Source organism: Emydura macquarii, unplaced genomic scaffold, assembly GCF_026122565.2.
Source record: "Emydura macquarii macquarii isolate MOO-44397 ecotype Brisbane River unplaced genomic scaffold, CSIRO-AGI_Emac_v2 contig_3305, whole genome shotgun sequence".
Taxonomy (NCBI): domain Eukaryota; kingdom Metazoa; phylum Chordata; order Testudines; family Chelidae; genus Emydura; species Emydura macquarii.
Window position 1 is genome coordinate 6,716,765 of NW_027133442.1, and position 27,387 is coordinate 6,744,151.

A 27,387-nucleotide genomic window follows, 5' to 3' on the forward strand; every position below is an offset into this window, starting at 1 on the left:
GCTCCCCATCCTTCACAGACTTACATATGTTGTTAACTATAAGCATGTGATTATTCATGGGCTGCACTTGTGTGAAAAGTTACCAGAGAAATGACCCCTAATCTTCCAGTGGTTCCACTCAGGCAGGCTTCTCTGCTTCACAGATCCCCCCTGAAGTCCCTGGGACTCCGCACACCTACAGGGAACAACTTACAGTGCTGAGCCTTGGTAATTGGTAATGATATCTTGGTAATGATATCTTTTTGGCGACATGGGTGGGGGAGCTTCCTTGTGCTAAATGTCTGACAACTCCCATTCTCTCTTCCAGGGCACCTAATCCTAGCTGGAGAGAGCTAGTTTGATATTAGTTTACATCATTGCCCATCAGTACAAAAAGTAAATCTACCGAAACTCACCACCTCTATGTCCTGATTCCAGAGCTGTGCAGCAAATACACCGATCGCGTGTACAGAATGTTGCCAAAAAAACCTGGCACCACCACTGGGATGTGACTGTGAAGTTTAATAGTGTGGGGAAGCTGGTATAATGGTTGTATTTAGTAATTCTTCTTATTATTCCGGGGATTGAGTGGAGTGGCTTTTTAAAATTCAGCTGGGCCATGGTGTGTGTGTGTCATTAAACTTGATCCTTTTAAGCTCCCATGGAATTGAATCCTGCCTGCAGGGTGGGACTTGCTGACACAATAGATGCAATTGGACCTTGCTGGAGCTGACAGAGAGTGGAGGAAGCATTCACCCATAGCCTGTCCCTTTTGAGATGCTATGGAACAGGGCATTGCCAACAGGATGGGAACTAACAGCCAAACTAAATAGCGAGAAGCTTCCCTGTGCCAGCTCCCAGCTCTCTGGCAATGCTGGTGGAGTCCATGCTCATGTTTGTTTGTAGGCGCTCATGGCTGTAGGGCTGGATGGCAGTCCCAGAGTTCCCTCACACAGTTCAAGAGCCATGCTGCCTCATCCACATAACAAACAAACCACTGGATTAGAAGAGAGAGAAGAACATAAGAACGGCCACACTGGGTCAGATCAATGGTCCTGTCTAGCCCAGTGTCCTGACAGTGGCCGATGCCAGGTGCTTCAGAGGGAATGAACAGAACAGGGCAGTTTTGAGTGATCCATCCCAGCTTCTGGAAGTTGGACGTTTAGACACCCAGAGCATGCGGTTGCCTCCCTGACTATCTTGGGTAATGGCCATTGGTGGACCTATTCTCCAAACCACTGGGTTAGAACAGATAGGGCCTTGAAAAGGCCAGCCACGGATCAGACATAGTTCAATGAGGGTAGCTGACTGCAGGGCATGCTGAAAGCACTCACTCTGAGACCTTCCCTGGTACGGGAAGGAAGGCATGCGTTTTACAATGGGGTAGGAATGTAAAATGAGGAAGGCTGTGTAAGGTGAAAGGATGGTCTTGTGTTTAAAGCCCTGGCCTGGGACTGGGCCCATCTAGGTCAGTTCCCCACTCTGCCACTGACTTCCAGGTGACCTTGGGCACGTCACTTAGTCTCATGTGGCTAGTAATGCTTCTTGTCTATTTAGACTGTAAGCACTTTGGGGCAGGATTGTCTCTCACTCTGCATACAGCACCCAGAATAACAGGGCCATGATCTCCATGGGGGCCTCTACCCTCTGCCATGATAATAATAACAAGGGCTGCTGCTCACCAAGTCCTGTCTTGAGGGGACAAACCGAAGCCATTGGCTCTGGAGAAGGGCAACCGGCCCCCTCCTCTCTTCCCACTCCAAAGCAGCAAGAAACCATTCCATACATTTCTAGGAGCACTTAACTGGAGCCGGTCCTGGAGCATCCCCCACCCCCCAGCGATTACAGAAAAGGCAGGGACCATAACTTGTCCCTTACCAATTCCTCCAGCCCTGTTTTTAACTGCCACTCACTGGCCCATCGCTCCCCACGTTTTCAGTCCTCTCCCTCAGGCACTGTCCTTTCCCCATCGCCCCCCATTCTCCTCCTTCGCCCCCACTTCGCTCATGCCTCTGAACTTGCCTGTCTCTCGGCGCGTCGGACCGGATCGCTCTGTCTGAGGAGAACTTGGCCCGAGTCCGGCCTGGGGCGTGGTGGTGGGGGGGGGGGGGGAGGGAGAGGGGTGAGACGTGCCGGGCCCCAGGCGGCGCGAGAACCTGGCCCCGGCCGGGGCCGGAGGGGGTGGGGGTCGCTCGCGACGCTCGATCGCTCGCGGCTGGGCGGTGGGAGGGTTCGCCTGCTGATAAGAGGGCTGGCGCGGGGCCAGCCCCTCACTCGGGGCGGGGAGCGTCAGGGAAGCGGAGGCTGTTCTCAGCAGCAGCAGCCCGGACGCGGGGCCGGAGAGGCGGGCGCAACTGGGGCGCGCTGCGGTCTGTCAACTGCCTGCCAGCTCCCGCCGCCCGCTGAGCGGGGACCTGCCGCCTCTGCCCGGCTCCGCCTGGGGAGCATGAAGAGGACCGGGAGGCTGCCGGGCCAGCCGCGCTCCTGCTGATCGCACCGGCTCCGCGCCTCCTTCCCCGCCATGGCCCGGGCGCTGCCCGCCCGACGCTGAGCTGCGCCTGCCCGGCAGAGGCGCTCTGCGGAGGCCAGGTAGGAGCCTCTTTGTCTGGGCTCAGGGGCCCGAGCCCGTCCCTTGCCGCGGGCAGGTGGCCCGGGCCTGGGCTTCCAGGGAGGCGGGCGGGCGAGCAGCGCAGCGACAATCCCGGGGCCAGGCTCACGGACGAGGGGCCGCCCCCCGAGCCCGGAGCTGCAGGGGAGGGGCACGGGCGGGAGAGCGGCCGGCAGGTGCCGGTGGGACCAGCGGCTCGGGGCCGCGTGCTGGCGAAGGGCTGAGCCTGGCGGCCGTAGGGATTTGTATTTCCATCTCCCGGGCTGAACGCGTGAGCTGGGTCCGGTCCGGTCCCGGCCCCGGCTCGGGGACAGCTACCGCTGCCAGCCGTGTAGCTGCAATTGTGCAACGGCGTTGGGGGCGACGGAGCCGCCAGCGAGCCGGGCTCGGGGCAGGGCAGGGGCAGAGGCGGGCTGCGATTCCCCCCAGCCTGGGACTGCGCGGGGGGGCTGAAAGCAAAGCGCTAGGAGCTGTCCTGGACTCGGGGCTGCTGCCGCAGGGAGAGAAGAAGGGGAACGAGCGTGTTTGCTGGGCTGCTCAGCCGGCGGAGCCAGCATGGCATTGGGCGAGGAGAGCTGCGCCCTGGCAGTGCCTGGGCTGAGCTGAGCGGGTGGCGGGTCCCGCTTCCTCTCCTCCGCCCCAGTGAAAACGAGCTGAAAAGGGGGACGGACAGTTCGGTGCCTCTGAGCAGAACCTGGGCTCGGCTTCGTGATTTTCTCTCCGCGCCGCCTGGCTTTGACAGCGGAAAGCGAAGTAGATGGTTCAAGGGATGGCGCCGCGCAAACCTCCGAGGAAGGCTGGCTCTGCCGCTCCTATCCGCTACTCAGAGAGCCTCTCTGCCAGGGAGACCGTAAGGATGTCACACGGAAAGCAAGAGCAGGGTGAGGGGACAGCAGAAAATCCAGTCCATCCAATGTTTGCCATGGGGAAGAGACCAGATGAAGGGCAGTAGGTCAAACTGACCGAGGAAAAGAAATCCCAGAACATCAGAGCAAAACCAAATTAGCCTGGAAACGACGAGCCCCTCCATCATGGCTCGCAGTAATTTTCTTAATTTCCTGCGAAGGTACCTCTCTCTTGAAAGGAAAAGCAAAGCAGTACATTTGCTAGGAGGGTCTCGGATTTGTTCATCTACTGGATTTAACATGTTGCTATCAGACATATCTTGATTTTTCCCTTGCCTTTCAAAACACACCCACCATCCTTTCCCTTTAGGTATTTAATCCGGTTTCCTGGGGAAAGCAGATAATCTGAAGATTTGATTAAACTCTAATTCTTTTTCCCAGGAATATGGGATCAGTCCTATTAGGAAATCCGTTAAAAAGCAGTCATCAGATAGGCTTTGTCTAGATGAAAGCATGGCTGGATCTCACCTGACATTTTAGTTTAGTTCCTTAATAGAATAGTAATTGCCTCACTTCTCCCCCTCCAGCTATGTATGCTAAACAACCTTAGGACCAGCTAGGTCTTGAGGGTGAAAGCAACCTGCCAAAAATATTGTAGAAATGCAGCAACCACTAGGGAAAAATGAAGTCTAAACATGAAAGCTGTAGTAAAACCACAAGGGCAGAGTTGTGTGTGCATTTGATTTTACTACTCTTTCACTCACATTTCACAGAAAGCATCATTGCTTACCCCAGATGTTGAAAAATCTGGAGTCAGACTTCCCCAAATCATGGGATTGGTTTAAAAATCATGAGGATTTAAAAACAATTTTTTTTAAATTCTTTTCATTTGCTTTTTGGGGTCACCTTTTTCATGCTTTTTTCCACAACCAAGAGGAATAGAAATTTTCCCTTTTAAAAAAGTGAAGGCTGACATTCTCACACTCACAGCACTCCAGCAGCTGGGGCTTTAAGAAAAACACAATTACCACCAGACTTGCAATAAAATCTTCATTCATTCAGGTGTTTATGACCAGTCTCTCTCCTCCCTCCCTTTTGTATCAGACAGTCTAATTATCCAGCAGTGCTTTCTACTAAATCCTTCTACAATCTAGCCTGTAACAGGTACTCTCTACTCCACCCACAGAGAAGCACCCTCTTGCACATTCAACAGTCAAAACCCAGACCATGCATTTACTAAACCTCTCACACCCCCTTTCTGCTGCTAAGTACCTCCAGCTCCCTACCTCCTCTTATATCCTACAAGCTGCCCTGGTTTGTGGCCCAGACAATAATTAACAAATAATTGGCAGCTGTGCTGGTTATTGGTCATTCTTGCTGCCTTATCCTCAACTTTGAGTTTAAAACATATAGAAAAGCAGGTATATTTCCAGTCCTTCTTAAAGCTTCACCTGGCACAGTTTAAAGCCAATAAAAGCTTGTCTACCAAAAACAGCTTGCCTCCCCTTCCTTCTATTCATTCAGCTTTGAGCAATTGCTTGCTGTAATTCTCCCCCAGGAGTTTGGCATTTGCAAACTGATTGCTGCACATATCATTTCAGGCCTGTTCTGTTTAAGTGTCATTGCCCTGTGCCTTGTAGTGTCATTTACAGCTGCACAGAATGAGTCTAAAGTGCCCCCAGATCAGAAAGAGAGAATTTTACCCTCACTTTATACTGGTGTAAATAGGTGCACAAGGTAGGCAAGGGGGCCATAAGACTTGATTGCCCTGACTGTCCCTCCAGGGTAGGTAGGTAGGTAGCAATAGTCTGCTCTGTTTGAGTCTGCAAAGGAGACCATTGCTAGTATTCCTCATGGAAAAGAATTGGGTTTTATATAGTGCTTGCTGTACTAAAGTTATGTATGCTTGGTTTACTTAAGAGTGGAAAAACAGATGCACAAATATATTAACAAATCAAATATACTCCACCACTGAAATTTGATTTGCTGCTGTGTGAGGGACCGTATAGTCATGATTGGTCAATAACTGTAAAAAGGCTGGTATTCAGCTAACTGTTGGGATAGCTTGCAACTTTCTTAAGGTTTCTTATATATGCTATAGTAATGCCTAGAAATCACAACTGACACTGAAGCCCCATTGTGGCAGGCACTGTACAAATAAATAGTAAGAACCCCAATAAGCTTCCAAGCTAAATAGACAAAGAGTGGGAGAAAAGCAGGATTATTAGCTCCATTTTACAGATGGGAAACTGAGGCATAGGAAGGGGAAGTGACTTGCTCAAGGTCCCACAGGGAATCTGTGATAGAGACAGGAACAGAACCCAGCTCTCCTTGCATCGTGCCTTAACAGTAAGAGTACCCTTCTTACAAATGCAAACCTCTGGTATTTGCACTAGAAGTGTAGTGTTCACTTTTTGTCATTTGCTGTTCTCATGTTTTAAAAAGGCTCAGGCATCCAGGTAGGGAGCAGAAAATATATCCCGACCAGCCCAGAGCTGTGCTCCAGGGCACGCTGGCCAAGATTTTCAAAAAGTGCCTTAGACTGCTGTAGTTTTCAGAAGGCAAATGCAAACTGTTTTCAGGCAACACATCCCTTGCCTTCTCACAACCAGGCCATTTTTAAGGGACTCAAGTTGGGCATCACTATGGCTACTCACTTTTGAAAGTCTTGGCCTAAAATTCCTCTCTCTGACTGGAAGAGACTTGCACTGCCAGAGAAAAAGATGTTAGCTTCAAAATTGTTCATGGGGCCTGGGCAGGCATCAGTCATTCAGAAGCCTTCAAAATCTCTCTGCCATCTGCACTGGGAGTTCAGTGTTGGAAGGGGAGGAACAGTTTACTCTACCCTCTTCTGAAATGCTCTGCACATGAAGCTGTTACTTGCTGGAATGTCTGGTCCTAAAATGCGCTTTGATTCTAGGGAACCTTGGTTTTGAAGACTTGTAAATACTCCTGAAGGGGGAACTTCCCGAATTCAGAAGGGTTGGTATGGGCAAGAAATCTGTAAGCAAAACTCAGTGGAGTGCTCTGGAAACTGCCCTGTACTATCCCAGTTGCTGATAAACTCCCCAATTTAATTGCTCACATAGACCGCTCGCTAGCAAGTGTCTGAAGTTACTCCCTCACTTTGTGAGTCCGCCTGTTCTTATCCTCACTCGCCGTGAAACACCAGCTCAATCTCTAATCCATTCTCCATATCCTTTGTCACCTGCTCCCTGATCTCCCTGAAACTTTGCTACACCTCTCTCTTAGCCTTCTTGTCACTGGCCCTTCCTGCACCTGATGTCCTATCAGGTTCTGCTTGTCCAGCCTCTACTGCTTATATGTTTCCCCTCTCTGAAGTCCATCCCATTGGACTCTGCTGTCCCTTATCCATCCATGTGGGTGTTGTCTGTTGTTACCCTAGCTCCTCCCGTGTAGACTGACACCTGACTCCCTGTCTTTCTCTTTTCCCATTCCAGGCCATTTCTGCTTTCACGTGGATGATGTGTCAAGTGCGTTGCCTCCTGTTTAATTTCCTCCATTTTCGCCACCTCCCAGTCTGAGCCTGTTTCCTTCGCGCTCTGTTTCTGCCACTTTCATGACATAGGTTTCCCCACCACTGCTGCTTGCCTCTCTTCCTGTGCTCTGAAATCTCAACCCCCTTGCTTCCATTGCCACTTTCTCTCCTCTGACACTGCTCCCTTCATGCAGAGGGTCTATGTCTCAGCAGTGGTGTGTGCCAGCCCTCTGCATGGCGGTGAATTTTACTCTTGACCTTTCACGATTTCACTCAAGACCCATTGATTTTACTGACTTCTCAGCTCCCACCCTTGTTTTTCCATACTGAACCCATGGTGTCTCCCTTCAACTTTGCCTTTTCTTTCATCATGCTGCCTTCCCTCAACTTTCTGCTGATCCTGCTCATTCACAGCCCTCTTACTCCCCTGACCCCTGCTTCCTCTGCTCCTGCGTTGCTCTGCACCTGAAGACAGACTCAGTTTATATTGCCAATGAGTTCCCTCTGCCTTCACCTCTCCTCTCGTGCCTCAACCCCTGATGGCTCTTCTTTGCCTTTGGCTCTTTTCTCAGACAGACCTTCTTTCTCACTCTCCCACTCCCTGCTGAGAAGCTCGCCAGTTTCCTCAAGGAGAAGACTCCTTTTTGCTTTCAGAGCTGCTGGCAGCGACTACTGACAGCACCACTGTCCTGCTCACATACTCTGTGTCATAGTTGGCTCCACTTCCCTTCCCCTGCATCCAGGGTCTTGCCAGATCTTCCCAGTTCTTTGGCTGTGACACCTCCACCTCTCGTTCCTTTCCCATCCTGATTGCTGAAATCCTGGGGCTGGATGATGCGATGGGGAAACCAGCACTGAGCAGGGGACAGAGTGGAGCAGTACTGCCCTGGGGAAAATGTACTCTCTTTTGGGGCTGCCAGGTGCCTGGTGGAGTGCACGTTGTGTGACATCTGCAAGGATGGTCAGAGCATACTTCCCTGCCTAGCTCAGCCAGCTGATGGGGAGAGGGGATGGGGCCATGCTCCCTTCTTCTCCCCACCCCTTTCTAGGCAAATTGGTCCCCCAAGGGAGCAAGGGCAGATCAGCCACAGGGAGTGCCATTGTGTGATGCCCTTCGGCAAGCCATGTTAATTTAGCCCTCATCACTTTGTATGTGTAACTGGGATTATGGTTTTCCATGCACATTACTTTGCATTTATCAACATTGAATCTCAGCTGCCATTTTGTTGCCCGGTCATCTAGTTTTGTGAGATCCCTGTGTAACACTTTGCAGGCTGCTTTGGATTTAACAATCTTGAGTAGAATCATAGAATGTTAGAGTTGGAAGGGAACTCAGGAGGTCATCTAGTCCAACCCCATGCTCAAAGCAGCACCAACCTCAATTAAATCATCCCAGCCATGGCTTTGTCAAATAATTTTATATCTGCAAACTTTGCCACCTCAGTGTTTGCCCCTTTTTTCTAGATCATGTATGAATATGTTGAACACCACTGGTCCCAGTTCAGATCCTTGGGGGACACCACTCTCCATTCTGAAAACTGACCATTTATTCCTGCCTTTTTGTTTCCTATCTTTCAACCAGTTACTGATCCAGGAGAGGACTTTCTTTCTTATCCCACGACTGCTTACTTTGCTTAAGAGCCTTTGGTGAGGGACCTTGTCAAAGGCTTTCTGAAAATCTAAGTATACTATATCCTCTAGATTACCTGTATCCACATGCTTATTGACCCCCTCAAAGAATTCTACTTGATTGGTGAGGCATGATTTCCCTTTACGAAAGCCATGTTAACTCTCCCCACAAATCATGTTCATCTATGTGTCTGATAATTCTGTTCTTTACTATAGTTTCAACCAATTTGCCTGGCCTGTAATTGCCAGGATTGCCCCTGGAGCCTTTTTAAAAAATTGGCGTCACGTTAGCTATCCTCCAGTCATCACTGATTTAAGCGATAGGTTACATAGCACAGTTAGTAGTTCTGCAATTTCATATTTGAGTTCCTTTAGAATTCTTAGGTAAATGCCATCTGGTCCTTGTGCCTTATTACTGTTTAATTTATCAGTTTATTCCAAAATCTCCTCTAATGACACTTCAATCTGGGACAGTTCCTCAGATTTGTCACCTAAAAAGAATGGCTCAGGTGTGGGAGTCTCCCTCACATCCCCTGCATCAGTGAAGACTGATGCAAATAATTTATCTAGCTTCTCCACAGCGGCTTTGTCTTCGACTGCTCCTTTAGCACCTTCATCATCCAGTGGCCACATTGACTATTTGGCAGGCTTCCTGCTTCTGATATACTTTCAAAAATTGCTATTAGTCTTTATGCTGTTTGCTAGTGGCTCTTAAAATTCTTCTTTGTCTGCCTAGTTATACTGTTATCCTTGACTTAGCAGAGTTTGTTCATTTTTATTTTCCTCAATAGAATTTGTCTTCCAATTTTTAAAGGTTGTCTTTTCATCTCTAACGGCTTCTTATGCTCTGCCATTTAGCCACGGTAGCAATTTTTTTGGTCCTTTTACTGTCTTTGTTTTTGTTTTAGTTGGGGTATAGTTTGAGCCTCTGTTATGGTGTTTTTAAAAAATTTCCTCCTCATTTTTGTGTACTTCCCCTTTTTTAAGTCAAATGCTTAAAAGCTGTGGGTTTCTTTGGTGTTCTTCCTCCCCTTCCTCCCGCACCCCCAGTGTTAAATTTAATTACATTAGGATCACTATTACCAAGCAGTTCAGCTATATTCACTTATTTGAACTGACACTGTATGGTACTTAAGACCTGTCCTGCTCCCTTCTCCCCTCTCCTAACAGCCCTCTTTGTAGTCTCCTGCTACTCTGACCTGGATGTTTACTGCCCACTTGTCTTTGCTAAATGCCCTTGCTCTCCTCTTCCCAGGCCCTCCTCAAGGCACGTTCCTGGGGATCTTCTGTAGAAATACTCTGCTGGACTCCTCCAGCACCCTGAGGCTGCTCTGGGGCTTTGCACACTACTCTGCACAGGACTATGCAATTGTTCTCTGGCTGGGAGTACCCTGTGGCAGGGACCGTGCAGTGCCAGGCATAGTAAAGGCTCTCTGCAATGCGGCTCAGTGAAAGAGTGCATGCCAGCTTCCCAACTGCTGCCAGCGAGGGGAGGAGAGTGGGGACCCGTTCAGTCAGCCCTGTTCAGATTTCCAGGGCATCTTCCCTCTTTCACCACCATCCAGAGGAGGCCATGGGGCAATGTGTCCATCCTCCTCTGCTCTGGTCAGAGCTAGTGCCCCTTGGGGTTTTCTCACCACTCCCTGTTGGACTGCAGGCACAGGGGTCTGCTCTCTTTCCCCATCCCAAGAGGCAGCCATGTGAGAGGACTATGGGGCCTTCCCACTTACCTCCATTCCCAAAGCTGAGTAAAGACTCTCCTCCCTCTCACTATCCAACAGGGAGTGGGGACCATAGCAGGCCACTACACAGTCTCCTTGAGGCCCAAAGTCCATGGCCATGGGCCTGCCCATTTTTCTGAAGTGGCTGAGGTGGGGTTGTGGCTCCATTTGCAGCTGGGAGATCGCTTTACAAATCAGTCCCCACCAGCTGGGCCTGGGTGGCAGATGCTTGGCTCCATGGAACTGCCAAGCAGTGAAAAAGCCAGCTGGTATGAGGGGCAGAGTCCCCTGGCCTCGGCAGTAGCCCCTGTAAGGGGAGGAGGGAAATAGCACATGGAGGAAGAGGGAAGCAATAAGGGGTCCCTTATACCTCTAGAAAGGGAGAGAGAGAGAAGCTGGAAAATAAGGATGAGCACAGAGGGACAGATGACAATAAAGGGAGAAGAGTCAAGATCACAAATTTATCTAGGCACTTCCATAGCCCTCAGGTGTCCTGAGTGCCAGGCTGATGGCTCAGCCACTAGCCTCTCCTTTCTCCATTGGAGGAAGAGCGAGGGAGATGCACAACAGAGGACGCAGTATTCATGAGAGAGAGAGAGAATAAAGGGAGCAGGATATGCTAATGTTCAAATAAATGAGAGAATAGCAATAAAAGCAGTCATGAGAAAGATATGATCAGAAGACCAGAATGAACAGAACAGAAGACATGAGAAAAACAAGGAAAAATCAGATCTTTTTATCTGCTCCTAATTTCATTGCAGCTCCCTCACAGACCTCTTGTACTGCCATGTTCTGGGGAAAGTGACAGCAAGCTGTTGGGTTCCTTTGCATCAATACGCAGGGACTGGAGTCCTTCCACAGCCCAGTCCCAAGAGTCTCCCCAGCCAAACTCACCCAATGCTAGGTGGGGGAATTCATTTTCTGTATTTAGCTGTTTATTTTGGAAGGTTGCTGGGGATTGTGAGGGAGAGAATCAGGACATTTGAGAGACTGGGTCATGACTTGATAATTGTTCTAACTTCTGAAAGTCCCATTTAGAAAAGGGATGGCCTGACGTGCTTTACTTAGCTGGTTTCAGGGAGGACAGGGGCCTTGGGCTATATTTGGAGAGGTTGGGATGGATTTACCTGGAGTGTGATGGCCTGGAGGTCACGCTGATGTGGCGTTTTCCAGAGTTACAGCCGGGTGTGCTGACAGACCTTGGGATTCCAGGCTGGCAATGGTCTGGGGGATGAGGTTGAAGAGAGGCGAGTGAGAGCTGGCAGGCTAAGAGCAAGGCTGGAAGCCAAGAACTTGAGTTGTGTTTACAGCTCTGACACAACATCTTTCATCCACCCATCTCTAAGGTCAGTATGTGCATGAATTTTGCCTGGAAGGTAGGTAGAGAAAAAAACAGGCTGGGAGAAGTTGCCCAAAACCTCACATCAAGCCAGTGTCCAGATTAGAACCTAACCTATTGCAAATCTAGCAGACCACATAGCCTTCCAAACAAGTCACGGAACCTCTCTGAGCTTAAGGAGTTGCTTCTGTTTCCCTGTCTATAAATACCAATTGCCACCAACATGTCAGCGTTTGTCAGCATCCACACCATGGATATAATGATGCTAGGAGCCTTAGGCGGTAGTGCCTTAAGTGCAGTGATGATACCGAGTTCTCTCTTCTTCTCATCTCACCTTGCGGGTGCAGTCAAATGCTTTATCCACTGTCTAATAGAGATTGGGGCTAGCTGTTTGTCTGAAACACACTCAAAATGAGATGGAAGTGGCTGTCTGGGAAAGGCAACGAGTAAAGGGATGCAGATCTGCTGGCCCCTCAGACAGTTGCAAGTCTGGTTGTAGATTCCCAGCTGCTGTCAGGCCATCAGTAGCAAGGCAACAGTGACTGTATTTTGTCTCTACCTACATCTGCTCAGGAGATGTGAACTTTGCTGCTATCATCTGTGCCAATGTCACTTGGGCACTGGCTTCCTGCTTTCTGCTCTGCTCAAAGGGGCTATGCCTTTAATCCCGCTGGAGTTGGCAGCTGGCCCAGGGGTAGGTCAGACATGACTTCCAGCTGCAGTTGCCATCAGTAGAGAAGGGTTTATCAACTCTAAGGGCTGGATTGGTGGGCACAAGAAGGAAAAAGATGGTTTCCTCATTGGAGATGGGTTGCCATCCCCCTTTCAAATTAAAGCAGTCTGGCGGGGTCACTCCTTCCCGATCTCATGGGTGCAGCCACTCCCTGTCCCAGGAAAGTTCCACCCACCTGAGACCATGTGGCTAGGCAACAGGGAGAGGCTGTGGTGGACCTGAACATAGCTGCACACAATGGTCTCCTAGTGAGCTGTTGCTGTCTTAAGCAGCCAGGAGCCACAGCTGGTCCAGCAGTTACCTGGGACTCTCCAGACCTGACCAGTGCTGTTGGCAGCTACAGGAGTGGTCATTGCTCTGCATCCAACCCCGGAGAGATTCTCTGCAGGAGTCTGCGTGGTGCCTAGCAACGGTCTCAAGCTCACATCTAGATGACAAACATCCACGTTCCCAAGCCCATCATCATAATCTTATTCTGGTGATCTTCGCAGGCAGCCCAGGACTGGATGGGCTGCAGTCAGTCCTAGGGACAGGTCTGGCAGGGCAGTGCTGAAGCAGACTGGGAGAGGAAAGTGGGCTGGTTCTTGCAGCTCAGCCGCCTTTAATTGAGTGGCCAGTTTCCACCTCTGCCAGCCTGCAGTCCCTCTCACAGACAGAATGTGAACATTTTTCTGCCCCAGAGGACATCCCATCCCATCCCATCTAGATGGTATATACCGATCAGAATGGTCTGACCCATCATGGCTGAGGTCCATCTAGCCCAGTATCCTGTCTACTGACAGTGGCTAATGTCAGGTGCTTCAGAGAGAGTCAACAGAACAGGCAATCAGATGATCCATCCCCTGTCATCCACACCCAGCTTCTGTCAGTCAGAGGTTTAGGGACACCCAGAGCATGGGATTGAGTCCCTAACCATCTTGACTAATAGCCATCGATGGACCTAGCTTCCATGAAATTCTTTTTTGAATCCCATTATACTTTTGGCTTTCACAACATCCCTGGCATGGTGTGCCACAGGTTGACTGTGCATTGTGTGAAGAAACATTTCCTTCTGTTTATTTTAAACCTGCTGCCTATTAATTTCATTGGGTGACTCCTGGTTCTTGTTATGTAAAAGGGGTAAATAATACTTCCTTATTTACTTTCTCCACACCAATCATGATTTTATAGACTGTTATCCTATCCCCTCTTAGTCATTTCTTCAAGCTGAGCAGCACCACACTTTTTAATTTCTCCTCATATGGAAGTTGTTCCATACCCTTAATCTTTTGTGTTGCCCTTCTCTGTATCTTTTCCAATTCTAATATATCTTTATTTGCAAGCAGTTCTGGTCACCCCATGTCAGTATTCAAGTTGTGGGCATCCTATGGATTTACATAGTGGCATTATGATATTTACTGTCTTATTTTCTATCCCTTACCTAATTGTTCCTCACAATTCTGTTAGCTTTAACTGCTGCAGCACACTGACGGGATGTTTTCAGAGAACTATCCATAAGGACTCCAAGATCTATTTGTTGAATAGTAGCTGCTAATTTAGACCCCCATTGTTTTGTATGTATAGATGGGATTATGTTTTCCAGTGTGCGAGTCATCCAGTTTTGTGAGATCCCTTTGTAACTCTTAGTTAAGTCCAAAGCAGACTGCAATCTCGAGTAGTCTTGTATCAGCTGTGATTTTTGCCACCTCACTGTTTACTCCTTTTCCATGTCATTTGACTATGTTGAACAGTTCAGATCCCTGGGAGACCCCATGTAATGATCACTATGGGTCCCCTGTCTCCCGGAGTCCTCTGGGGGGCGGGGTCTCACCCCTCCACAGTAACAAGACTCACAGGCTTCACCCAGTGCAATCACCCGTATTCATTTATTTATAGTGTATCAGTACAGACTCCACTCCTGAACCAGGCCCACTTGGCCCCAGAGGCTTTGGGCTGCTCACGCTTTCTGGACCAGGAGACAAAGTAAAGTGTAGGGCTTCTATCCACCTCCATGGCCATGCCTCTCCTAGTTTCTCCCTAGCTGGGTTATATGCACCCTGCAGCTAGGGGGACAGCTGTTCCCGCTTGCTTCATTAAGCACATTCCTGGCTTCTTCTAATCAGCCCCTTCAGCTGTGAGTGCCTTCCCTGCTGTCCTGGGCTCTGATGGCCGACTTTATCCCATCCCAGGTAGCCAGGTTGTGGGGGGACCTAACCCCCTCCACTCTGCCACACAGCTCCCCCCCACTTTAATGAACTACCAGGTTCAACCAATCCCTCCGTCTCTTTGGCCTAACAGACTGGCCAGCATGAGGGGGTTCTCTTTTTCCTTCCTGGTGTTCCACAGGGTCCTCTGTAGGGGGTTGGGGTCTCTCCTCTAGCAGCACTTCCTCCAGGATGGGTTTCCTCACCAATTCTCCGTTATGGCCATGCCTCCCTTAAATGCTGCTTGTTCCCACAGATCCAGCATCCTGCTCCCCCTCTGGGATGCTCCTTTCTCTGCCTCCCCAAGTTCCCCCACTGGGACTCTGGAGTAGCCAGGCACTCTATAGAGTTTTAGGTGCTCCCAGTGGCCCCGTTAACCATGACTCTACGAGAGCCACCTCTGTGGGACTCAGAACAGCTTGGGCCAGGCACTGTTTCCACCCATGCCCCCTTTTCCCCCACAGATCCAGCACTCCTGACCTCAGCGGGTTGCACAGGATCTGGGTTACTTGTCCTCTCCTCCTGGCCTCTTCCACTCACCCTCAAGTTCAGTGGGGCATCTTTCCTTTCCCTCTTCCTGCTTGTGTCTAGGGGTTTTTTCTTATTCGGTGGGGTCCTGCGCCTGTCTTCCTGTTTCCTCCCCGTGGGGTCCCCATCCGCCTTCCCAACCCTGTGGGAGGGAGTTCCCAATCCTTCCCGATCAGGACCAGGTAAGGCAACTTGGTGACTACCCCCACTTGTTGCCACTAAAAGTGCCCTTTGGTTTCCAGGGCACCTATGCCCATAGATATCTCTTGGTATCCCTATGGATGCACCTGAGGTCTACCCTGGCCCTGGGACCATCCAGTATCTTTTCACCAGCCCCCTCCAAACCAGCATTTGGGGGCGGGGGGTCCACTAGCCCCTGCTGGGGTCTTTTCCCCACCTGAATTGGTATAGTAGCCAACGGCCACACCTTTGCCCACTCCCCCCCCCCCCCCAAACCATTCAGTCCACCCACAAAAGTCCAGTAGTCCGCAGCCATGCTGCCAGCAAGTCAGCTCCCAGCTTCTGAGGCCTCCTGGTTCAGGTCCCTTCGTGGGTGCAAGTTTGGAGGTCTCTCCCCTGGTCCTGCACCTATGGCGGGCTTTCCTGTCCTCCTGCCTCAGATTCCACATACTCGTCCATCAGCCTAACCACATCAGCTACTCGGCCTGGCTGATGCCACTGGACCCAGACTTGGATGGTTTCTGGTAAGCTTAGAAGGAATTGTTCCAGAACCACCGCATTCAGTATTTCCTCCACCGTCTGGGTGGCCTAGTCCATTAACTACTGGGCAAACATCCGAGGCCTCAGGCTCTCAGTACACTTGGCCACCCGAAAATTCTGGCAGTACCACTCCTCCGAGAGTCCAACCTGATCCAGGATGGCAGGTTTTACTACATCATATTCCCTGGCTTAGGCCTCTCCCAAGGCCATATAGGTGGCTTGGGCCTTGTCTCCCAAAGGGGGGGGTGAGGCGCAGGGCCCAGGTTGCCCTCTCCCAGTCCGCCATTGTAGCTACCCTCTCAAAAGTCCTCAAAAATGCATTGGGGTCGTTCATGGGGCCCATTTTGCAGAGTCCCCAGCCCTTTGCCCTGGTGCCATCTTCACTCACGGGACTCACCACTTGCTGTAGCAGTTGTTGGATGATTGCCTGTTCCTTGGAGAGCTCCTGGAGGTATCGGTGCTGGTTGGCCTCCCAGGTCATTAAGACCTGTCATTCTGCCTGTTGGGTCTGCTGCACCTCCTGCATGGTTGTTACCAGCCACTTCAGGGTCTCCTCTATTGTAACGGCCACTCTCTACAATGGCTCCAGAAGAAAGTCCCGGACAAGCCCCCACTTGTGGCGGATTGCCAAGGGCCCCCTGCCTCTCTGCAATAACAGGACTCATAGGCTTCACCTGGTGCAATCACCCATGCTTATTTATTTACAGTGTATCAGTACAGACTCCAGTCCCAAACCAGGACCTCTTGGCCCCAGAGGCTTTGGGCTGCTCACCCTCTCTGGACCACGAGGCAAACTAAAGTGCAGGGCTTCTACTCCTCTCCCTAGCCATGCCTCCCCTAGTTTCTCTCTGGCTGGGTTATATGCACCCTGCAGCTAGGGGGACAGCTGTTCCTGCTTGCCTCACTAGGCACATTCCTGGCTTCTTCTAATCAGCCCCTTCAGCTGTGGGTATCTTCCCTGCTGTCCGGGGCTCTGCTGGCCAACTTTACCCCAGCCCTAGTGGCCGGGAGAAGAGAGGCGCAGAGGGGACCTAACCCCCTCCACTCTGCCACACATCAATATTCATCTCTCTCCATTCTGAAAACTGACCCTTTATTCCTGCCCTTTATTTCCTATCTTTTAACCAGGTACTGATCCATGAGAGTTCCTTTCCTCTTATCCTTCCCTCTTATCTCATATTATCCTTCTTAAGGTGAATCCAGACCTCTGGGGAAAGGGTGTCCTGCTTCTGTCTCTACTGAACCAGTGCCATGGATGGACAGGTATTGGTCTCCAGTGTGTGCTAGCACTAAATTCATGGTAACAATGTGTATTACAAGACCAATGTCACAGCAGGGTAGGCACAGCTGGACCTCTACACCTCTGCCTGTAGCAGTGTAAATGCCGCTGTGTTACAGCTGCTAAATAGTGCAGTGTGTTTTCAGTTGAATACTAGGAAAACAATTCCTTATGGAAAGCCCCTCTCTGGCAATTGGTTTCTTGTGAGAATAATAAACTCTCTCTCTCATCCATTCCCTCCATTGAGGGGATACCTGTGTTTTACAGCACTCTGAATACACACATTCACACAAGTGCCTTCTAAGGCCACCTGGAAACAATTTTTTTAAAAAGATCCAAGGGTTTTAAACACCAAAGAGCAAGCCATCCTCTCTCTGGAGCTGGGGCAGGAAGGAAAAGAAGCAATGTAAAAAGAGAAGGTGGACTTTGCAAAAATGGAGACTGGGAATGAAATCTGTTCCACAAAACCCAGCCACACTGAATGACAAGAATAATACTCTTTTTTGGGGGAGTGGGGTGGAAATAAGAGCTCAGATGCATAGAAAAAGCAAACAAGAGGTCAGAAGTTAAAGGGAATCCAAAAGGCCATCAACCCAATGGCTCACCTTCCATAACCGAACACATACATGGGGGCCAGGCAGCTGGAGGAAGAGATTGCCTTAGGAATGTGGCTTAGGGATCTGGATGGACTTTAAAGCTTCAGCCTGTAACGTTCAATTGCAAACACGATGGCATGGAAGCAAAACCCAAGCCTACGGGACCAGAGGCAGCAACATCTTGGCGCCCCCCCCCCATCAGGCTCTGCCTCCTTAGTACTGAGGCAACAGCTGCCATTCCAGTCTGTCCTGGTGGCCCACCATGCAGTGTGCCCTGCTAGCCATTAGGCAGGCAGGCAGTGCCAAGAAAGTGAGGGACTTGGGCAGAGCATGGTGTTCCCCACACAGTGAGCTGGGAGGGGGTAGGAGTAACACTTGGGAACAGCTGTCTTCCTCCTTCTCCTCCTCTTTCTGCCCAGCTTCCCTTTTCCAGGGTACTGGAGGACAAAAGGGAGCACAGGTCTGGCACTGGCTCTCTGGGTGGGGTTGGGAGAGGATGGTTAGCTCAAGCTCAGTGTGAAAGCTTCCCATTGAGCAGTGACCAGCCATGGGCTTCCAGGGAGGGGCAGCTCCACTACATCCGGCAGGGGAGATGGGGGAAGGGACAGACAAAGTAGCTGGCAAGAGTCCTGGGAATCAGCTAGTGTGGCACTTACCCAGGGTGGTTTTCCAAAAGTTGGGCCTCTGCCAGCCAAACGGAGAGTGTTAGTGGCTTGTCGCCATGGAGTGGTTACTCTGACCTCCTTGGGTGGTGGCTGGGTCCAGGGAGCTGCTCACTCTGAGGCCCAACCTTATTGCCAAGCCTGTACTTTCCATACATAACAGCACACCCTAGACCCCACTGCTACAGGGGCTGCATCTTGAAGCAGGTGAGATCAGAGTGTACTTAAGCTTCAGGGCAGGGGCTGTCTTTCCGTCACGTAATGGGACCCTGATCACTAAGTGCAGCCCCTCTGAGTTGCCGGAAGACATAGACTTCAGAATTAAAGTCTGAGTGTAACTATGGGGCATGGGATGCATGCATAGTGTGTTGCCTGGCTCTGCACTGGAGGTGAAAGGAAGTTTGCTGTGGAAGTGATAAATGTGTTTGTGCAAGATGAAGTTTGGGATGGCTAAAAGATGAGTTTGGTCTAGATGGAATATTTTAACTGGTGCTTTCTTATTTATTGATAGAATTGACAAGAAATGCAGTTAAGCAACTTTCAGTCTAAACTAATTAAGTTCTTTGTGTGGCTGACAACTTTAATTCTACTGTAAGAACTTCTTCTTTTTTTTTTTTTTTTTTTTTTTTGCCTGAAAATATTATTACTCATCTTTTAGCCATAGTCCCATCTGTATGGGGTCAGCTTTTCAGGTCCTTTTCCATTCCAGTCTGGTTAGAAGCAGTTCCTCAGAAACTCCACAGCTTATCTGATCCTTTTGTATGATGCCCATCTATCTTGTTCTGGGTCTTCCAACTCTTCTGAAAAGAAGATCAGAAGAATAGATAGAAGTGGAGGGTAACCCCCTGTTTACTAAGTTTGGGAGAAGGGATGAGTCTGTTATTACTGTTTGCTATTTGTATTGCAACAGTACCCAGGAGCCTATTACAATTGTGCTAGGCTCTGTACAAAGACAGAACAGAAAGATGGTACCTGTGATTGAGCTGACTCCTCTGGATTCAGTGAGTAACTGGAGAGCAAGAAAGACCCTAAAGAAGGAAAACTTATTTTGCAGTTACAGCCAAGACATTTCATTCATGTGCATCCTGCTCTAGAGGCACACATGCCGCGTGCACATGATACTCTCATGTACATGAGGTGTGTGCAACCCTGGAGTTGGAACCACATGAACAAATACTCAAAGAATAACCTTAAATACAGACTAGAAAGTGCACACAGGCCTCTGGTGAATGGGTCTCAGGGTGTGCAGGCGCTCAACTGCTATGAAGACTTGTCCTTCAAATCACTGCCCAAATGAGGCTAATTCCGCACAGATCCCAGTCAAAGCACAGAGCTGGCTGGCATGGGCCTGGAGACCTACCCTTTTTATTTAAAAGTTTCCTCAGTTTGGAAAAGGCCTCAAAGAGTCACATTGTTGGCTGTCCTCTGATTCCTAAGGGAGGGGACAATAGAAAGAGGAAGCTAGGCCATTTCCCTGCAACTCTTGTAGCACACTCAGCTGTGTGGGCAGGAGATATTAGGCACTCTGCTATCCATGCCTGATTGATTTGCTGTGTCTGAATGCAGATACTAATAATGTAGATTTGACCTTGACGAACTGGCTATAGGGTTGGCAGTGTGGGGAGAAGTTTTCTGATAATGGACCAAAAAAACTCTAGGTCTAATTTGGATCAGAGCCAACAAAGCACCTGGGGCACAGTGGACCACCTCCCCCACTTCTGCACAATCACACACCCAGTATAATGTGATTTATTATTTGCGTTGCAGTAGCACCTAATCCCAGTATAGGTCCTTGGGGCCCTGTTGGGATAAGGACTGTGGCTGCTGTGGAGCCTGGTTTTGTCTCATCCCTACAAACAATGCAAATCTGAGTTTCAGCCACTCATTCCTGCAGGCATGGGAAGAAGCTCCTGAAATGCAATATTAGTTCTGATGCTCGTTCCTTTTTCAAAGCTTCCACCAATTCTGGATTCACCAGGGAAGCGACATATTCTTTAATCGCAGCCATAAGTAGAAAAATGAAAGATCCCTTTTGTATATAAACTGCTAAATAGAACTTCAGAAAGATGTTCCAGTGTAAACCATTTGTTGCGTCCATTGAAGTATAATTTTAAAAAACCCAACCCTACATTTAAATGCCCCATGGGACTAAGCCTATGAAGTTTGACTGATCTATTAATCTGCTCTAGTGGAATGTTATTGGCCAAAGCTACCTACACTTGCATCCTCTTAAGATTGTGGAGCTGGTCCAAAATGTGATGAGACTCTGCTATTCTATGAAACCTAAATTAGTGCCCCAAAGTGTTATATTTTCTCCGGCACCATCTGCATTGTCCTCTTGCCAAGGAGATTTCACAATGACTGGTTGCTTCTTAAAAGGCTCTGAATAATTGTGGATGTGCAAGAATTTTTGACTGGCCACGAGAAAATCAACTGAATAAGGCAGGTCAATATTTTGTTCTTTGCATTGAAACAACTGCTCCTTCAGTAAGAAATTATATGACTTACAAAGACAGCGTAGTCCATGTTTGCCTGCTTATATACGAAATATTTTCATTTGAGCCTATATGCTAAAAATTTAAAACACTCTGGATGTACCAATAGTGAAGAAAGTTGGTGCTGAATCAATCTTTTTTATTGCAGCACCTTTATCATGTATTGCATTTATATCTCGGACCTGCCCCAAAGAAGCATAAGACCTACAAAATGACCAACTCGCATTTTCTTGGAGCTGGCAGTCTAGCTCGCTAAGAAAAAAAAATACCAAAGGGGAAAGCATCCTCTTTCCAAGTGGTATGTAATCAAGTAGGCCCTATATTCACTTTAATTACCATTCTTTTTCTAATTTTCTATCAACAGCCTGAAGCATTGTTACTGAAGATTTCTACTGCTTAACCATAAACTACTTTGTGTAGAGTGTAAGAGTACTAAAGCCTACTATGAATCACTTGTATCAAAACAGCACTTTCCCTGAATTTGCAACCCTGAAGAGTTTTATCTGCCTCCAAAATAGTCGGAGCTCTTTGTAGTACCACCATGCTTTCTAACCTAAACAGCTCTAGTCTTTTCAATCTCTCTCCAAATGGAAGTTTTTCCATATTCTTCCAGTTATCATTGTAGTCACCCATTTCTGAACTCACTGTGTTTCTATTACCCAACTATTTTTAAATAGGGGGGGCCAAAACTAAGCACAGTATTGTAGGCGAGGTAATTCCATTGATGTATATAGTAGCATTTGAATATTTTCCAGTATTATTTTCCATCTCTTTCCCTAGACATCCTAGCATCTGTATTGACTGATGCTGCAAACTGAGCAGAGGACTTCACTGATTTGTCTTTTGTCTGTGACATCCAGATTTCTTTGTCCTAGAGCATAACCTTGTTGCAGTTCAACATGCCTGCACTCTGGCTGGTAGAGACCAGTTCATTTCAGTCCAGTCATTTTGAATAGAATAATGTCTGATGATGATCCGAGATGTGAGCTCCTAAGGCCCCTATGCAACCCCCTCATGGAATGACCATGAAAAATATTTTTCCATGGGAGCTGACACTGGAATGTTAAATACTATGGTCAGTAACGTTGCTTTTGCAATTAGTCAGTCTTTTGTGATGTACCATTACCAGACCCTTACAATATCCTGCTTCTTAATGAATTTCTAAGCATATTTCAAGCTGCATTTACTGTTACACTCTATAACAGCCAAGCAGACTCCTAAAAACAATCAGTGGACACCATTTCGATCTCAGACACGTTGGCATGTACCACCATGATTCCAATACAATTTGAGCATTAGGTGGTTTTCCGTGATATGGTGTTTGGTACATTCAGGTAGCTGAGATGATGATCAACTCCCCAGTGTTTTGTTTGCTCTTCTCATAGTGAGCCACGGGAAATTAAGAATGGCAAACTAAACTAGGACTCGGGAGACCTGAACTCTGTTCCCAGATCTACCACTGACTTGCTGTGTGACCTTGGATAAGTCACTTCACTTTCCTGTGCTGTAATTTCCCTGTCTGTAAAAATGAGGATAATGATACTGACCTCTTTGTAAAGCACACTGAGATCTAATGATGAAAAGTCTTATGTAAGAGCTAGGTGGTGGTATAACAGGTTCTGTTCTAAGCCTCTATTTTCAATCACTTGCAGCTGGCTGAAACTTTCCATGCTTTGTCTCTGCCTTGACCTTTTTGTTTGTTTGTTTGGTTGGTTGGTTTTTGTTTGTTTGTTTTGTTTTTTAAAGTATGAATGATTCCAGCTCAGCCATTTTTAAGCAAAACAAAAATATTTGTTGAACTATTCCTCTTTACAAAGACACATGATTAAACCTACGGTTAAAATGGCGGGGAGTTGGAAGGTAGGAAATGGAATGGAAGGAGCCGTCTTGAGAAGAACACAGCTTTGATCAGTATGAAACTAGTTTTGATTTGCCAGCGTACTTGAAAATGACGTATTAAGTATGCTCAGTGGTTCCACTAAGCATCATTTTGTGCTGAAGCACTGAGAATCCACACTTCATTAAATTGGCTTTGCTGTGATGTTGCTGAAATCAGTAGCTAGGCTGAGCCTGTCTCTTAGAGTATGTCCACACTGGAGCTGGGAAGTGTAGTTCCTGACGCAGGTAGATGTCCACGCACTAGCATCTAAAAACAGCAGTGTGGCTGCAAGCAGCATGGGAGGTGGCTTGGGCTAGCTCTCCATGTACAAACCTGCCCAACCCGATGGCATATACTTGGGTGGGTAGCATGAGTCACCACTGCCAGGCTGCTGTTTTTAGGTGCTTGCTCAAGCAGAGTTGGTGCACGTATGTGCCCCCGAGCCAGGAATTACACCTCCTAACTGCTGTGTAGACGAATGCAAAATGTCTTGTAACACATGAATGGGATGGAAAAGGCTCCAGAGGACTTTGCGAGGTATGCAGGAGGAAGAACTGCTCTGATATGGAAAGTTAGCAGGAGAGAGTCTCCTCCATGAGAAATGCAAGAGGAAACGCCGCTTGGATACACATTAAGTGGGTTGTACTAGGGAAGGTTCAAAGCTGAATGATACTACGTTTTATTACTGAGGAAATAGCATGTGATAACATCATTGAAGATTCTGGCATAATGCGTATGCATGAGGGGCAGAATTAAGATCAAACATGCAACTTCAGTGTTTCTTAATTCAGTTGATCAACTGGGTCATCTTAATATTTCCTTAATGTAGAATTTTTGGGTATGTAATAGAATCTTGGAAGGAATATGATTATAGTGATCGTCTCAATAGATTTCATGTATTTCTGTTGCAGTAGTAAATAATATTAAACAGAGTTGGTCGAAATACAGAAAAAAAATTAAGAAAAATTTGGGGGCATTTTTTTCTGATTTTTCATGGGCTTAAAATGTTTCAAGAAGCTATTTCATCCTAATTTTGAAATTGGAAAAAATTCTGCTTGCTGTGCTGTAGTGTAATGTGTTAACAAGAAATGGAAGAAGTAGGTTTTCAACAATGAGAATTACTTCAAAAATAGCATTAACCCTTAACATGTATCTAAGTTCAGAAGCTAGCCTCGTGCTAGTATTCTAGTAATTCTCCTTTTCAGTAGCTGAATTATAAATCACTTGTGTATGGTGAATTTGCAAGTGTTGGGATTTAATTGCAATATTTACAGTTCGGACTTTTTTATAAAAAACAATTGTCTAATAAATGTAATTCTCTCTAGGTTTAGCTAATGTAACACATAAGACATCAACAGAATAGTCTTATCGTTATTTTTATTTGACTGGGGTAACGCTTCTTATGTTTGTGTCTGCAGGTTGGAAGACAATTGGAAGTTGGTCAGACAAGGCTATCATGTTGAGGTTAAGTCATTCACCCACCTTTCCTGAAGGTTCTCGCCTGTTAAGCATTGCAGCACTTCTGTTATTCCATGTGGGCAAAGCCTATGCAGAAAGTCCCACAGAAGAAGAGCCAAACAATACTGCAGAATGCACTGGTACATATTTTTGCAAGCGAGGCGTGATTTTACCTATCTGGGAGCCCCAAGACCCTTCCTTTGGTGATAAAATTGCAAGAGCTACTGTCTACTTTGTGGCCATGGTCTACATGTTCCTTGGTGTATCCATCATAGCTGACCGCTTCATGTCCTCTATAGAAGTCATTACATCCCAAGAGAGAGAGATAACCATCAAGAAGCCCAATGGTGAGACCAGCAAAACCACGGTGAGGATTTGGAATGAGACTGTGTCCAACCTAACATTGATGGCTTTGGGTTCTTCAGCCCCTGAGATTCTGCTTTCTGTTATTGAAGTGTGCGGCCATGGTTTCACTGCGGGGGATCTCGGACCTAGCACCATTGTGGGAAGTGCTGCATTTAACATGTTCATCATAATAGCCCTGTGTGTCTATGTGGTCCCTGATGGAGAAATAAGGAAGATTAAGCACCTACGAGTGTTTTTTGTGACAGCAGCTTGGAGCATTTTTGCCTACACTTGGCTTTACCTTATTTTATCTGTCATATCGCCTGGGATTGTGGAGGTCTGGGAAAGTTTGCTCACTTTCTTCTTCTTTCCCATTTGTGTGGTGTTTGCATGGGTAGCAGACAGAAGGCTTTTATTTTACAAGTATGTCTATAAGAAGTACAGGGCTGGCAAACAGCGAGGCATGATCATTGAACATGAGGGTGACAGACCATCATCCAAAGCTGACATAGAAATGGATGGGAAAGTGGTTAACTCCCATGTGGAGAACTTTTTGGATGGCACCCTGGTTCTGGAGGTGGATGAGAAGGATCAAGATGATGAGGAAGCAAGGAGGGAAATGGCTAGAATCCTGAAGGAGCTGAAGCAGAAGCACCCTGACAAAGAAATCGAACAATTGATAGAACTAGCTAACTACCAGGTTCTGAGCCAACAGCAAAAGAGCCGAGCCTTTTATCGCATTCAGGCTACTCGGCTAATGACTGGAGCTGGCAACATTTTGAAGAGACATGCTGCAGATCAGGCACGGAAAGCTGTCAGCATGCATGAAGTCAACTGTGAAGTGGTGGAGAATGATCCTGTCAGTAAGATCTACTTTGAGCAGAGCACCTACCAGTGTCTCGAGAACTGCGGCACAGTGGCTCTGACTATTGTCCGCCGAGGTGGCGATTTGACCCATGTCGTGCATGTTGACTTCAGAACAGAAGATGGCACAGCCAACGCAGGGTCTGATTATGAGTTTACTGAAGGGACTGTGGTCTTCAAGCCTGGCGAGACACAGAAGGAAATCCGCGTTGGCATAATTGATGATGACATCTTTGAGGAGGATGAGAACTTCCTCGTTCACCTCAGCAATGTGAAAGTGAGCCCCGAAGCATTGGATGAAGGCATTCTGAAAGCCAACCATGTTGCAACGCTTGCCTGCTTGGGCTCTCCCTCCACTGCCACAGTTACCATCTTTGATGATGATCACGCAGGCATCTTTACCTTTGAGGAGCCAGTCACTCATGTGAGCGAGAGCATTGGAATCATGGAAGTGAAAGTGCTAAGAACATCCGGCGCTCGAGGAAATGTTATTGTGCCCTACAAAACCATTGAAGGCTCAGCCCGAGGTGGAGGAGAGGACTTTGAGGATACATGTGGAGAGCTTGAATTCCAGAATGATGAGATTGTGTAAGTACTTCCTTTAGCATCTCTTACCTATGCAAAATGAAGAAATGTGGTTTATCACGCCAGACAGAGTACAACATTCCAGACACATATGCCATCACTACCACCATAGTGCTGCAGATCCTGAACAACCTCATGTTCTTCCCCCCGACCCCCAGGAACTCCTGATATAGCAGAAGTGCAGTAAAAACACAGCACTAGCATGCAAGATGGTGGAGACTCCATACCCCTGCGTGCTACCATGCAGGAGTGTGCTTGTGGGAGTGTGGGTTCACAAAGCAGGGTGTAGACAATAGGTAACCGAACAGTGAAGACCCACTTGGAGGGGAGCAGTGGACGAATGTTGTCATTTACCCCATCATGGCCATGGGCCTATGTTATGAGGGTCTGAGTGTCCCAACTAAGTTTGAATGTAACTAGAGCAGTGGCTCTCAACCTTTCCAGACTATTGTGCCATTTTCAAGAGTTTGATTTGTCTTGTGTACTCCCAAGTTTCACCTCACTTAAAAACTACTTGCTTACAAAATCAGACGTAAAAATACAAAAGTGTCACAGCACACTATTACTGAAAAATCACTTACTTTCTCATTTTTACCATATAATAAATCAATTGGAATATAAATATTGTACTACATTTCAGCGTATAGGATATAGAGCAATGTAAACGAGTCATTGTCTGTATGAAATTTTAGTTTGCACTGACTTTGCTAGTACTTTTTATGTAGCCTGTTGTAAAACTAGGCAAATATCTAAACGAGGTGATGTACCCTCTGGAAGACCTCTGTGTACCCTCAGGGATACGCTTACCACTGGTTAAGAACCACTGATCTAGAGCCAAGCACTGCATTTTCACTAATGCTTTGCACCATTTTGCAGGGTTGCTTCTGCCATTCACTTTGGAAATATCTTTAGTGGCCCTTTTTTAAAAACGGTGCAGACCTACATTGCCATTAGCATAAGTGACATCATTAAAAATGTCTGTCTTATGCCATAAGTAAATGTTTCCACATGAGGAAGATGTGATGCGAATGATAAGCCAGCAGCCAGGTTTAACAGTTTACAAATGCATAAGTGGTTAGGAGAAAATGCTGCTCATAAGCATTTCCTGGTGAGCAGGACTAAGAGGACAGATCACCTCTGCCTTGGCCTATTTATTGCATTGTGCGGAGAATGTAATCAAAATGCTACAGTGGGAAATTTTTATCTTGAAATATGCCTCAAAGAATGAACCTCTCCACCTTATTGTATCTCTAGGAGGAGAAGAGCACAAAATCTGATCAAGTTCAATTTTAGGCTCTTTCTAAAGCAAACAACATGTGCTTAAGCCAGTCCCCTACGAACAATAGTCCCCTTCGCAAAAAAACACTATATAGAATTTGGTGTGGCTCCCAACAAAGGGCAGTGCGTACCCCTGAGAATCTGAGAGGATGGCTAGAATGA

At 47.7% G+C, this 27,387-nt stretch overlaps 1 protein-coding gene across 5 annotated transcripts in view; it reads left to right on the plus strand.

Moving 5' to 3' along the window:
• SLC8A1 (solute carrier family 8 member A1) overlaps positions 1 to 27,387 on the plus strand; it is a 329,809-nt gene that overhangs the window by 27,407 nt on the left and 275,015 nt on the right. For 4 of the 5 annotated variants that reach the window (XM_067532902.1, XM_067532906.1, XM_067532905.1 and 1 more), the window contains exon 2: positions 24,114 to 25,950. In XM_067532902.1, the coding sequence (XP_067389003.1) occupies positions 24,152 to 25,950 (1,799 nt within the window). In that variant the 5' untranslated portion in view covers positions 24,114 to 24,151. Of the gene's footprint in view, positions 1 to 2,173; positions 2,569 to 24,113; positions 25,951 to 27,387 lie in introns of those variants that run through there. The other variant, XM_067532903.1, reaches the window with a different exon arrangement.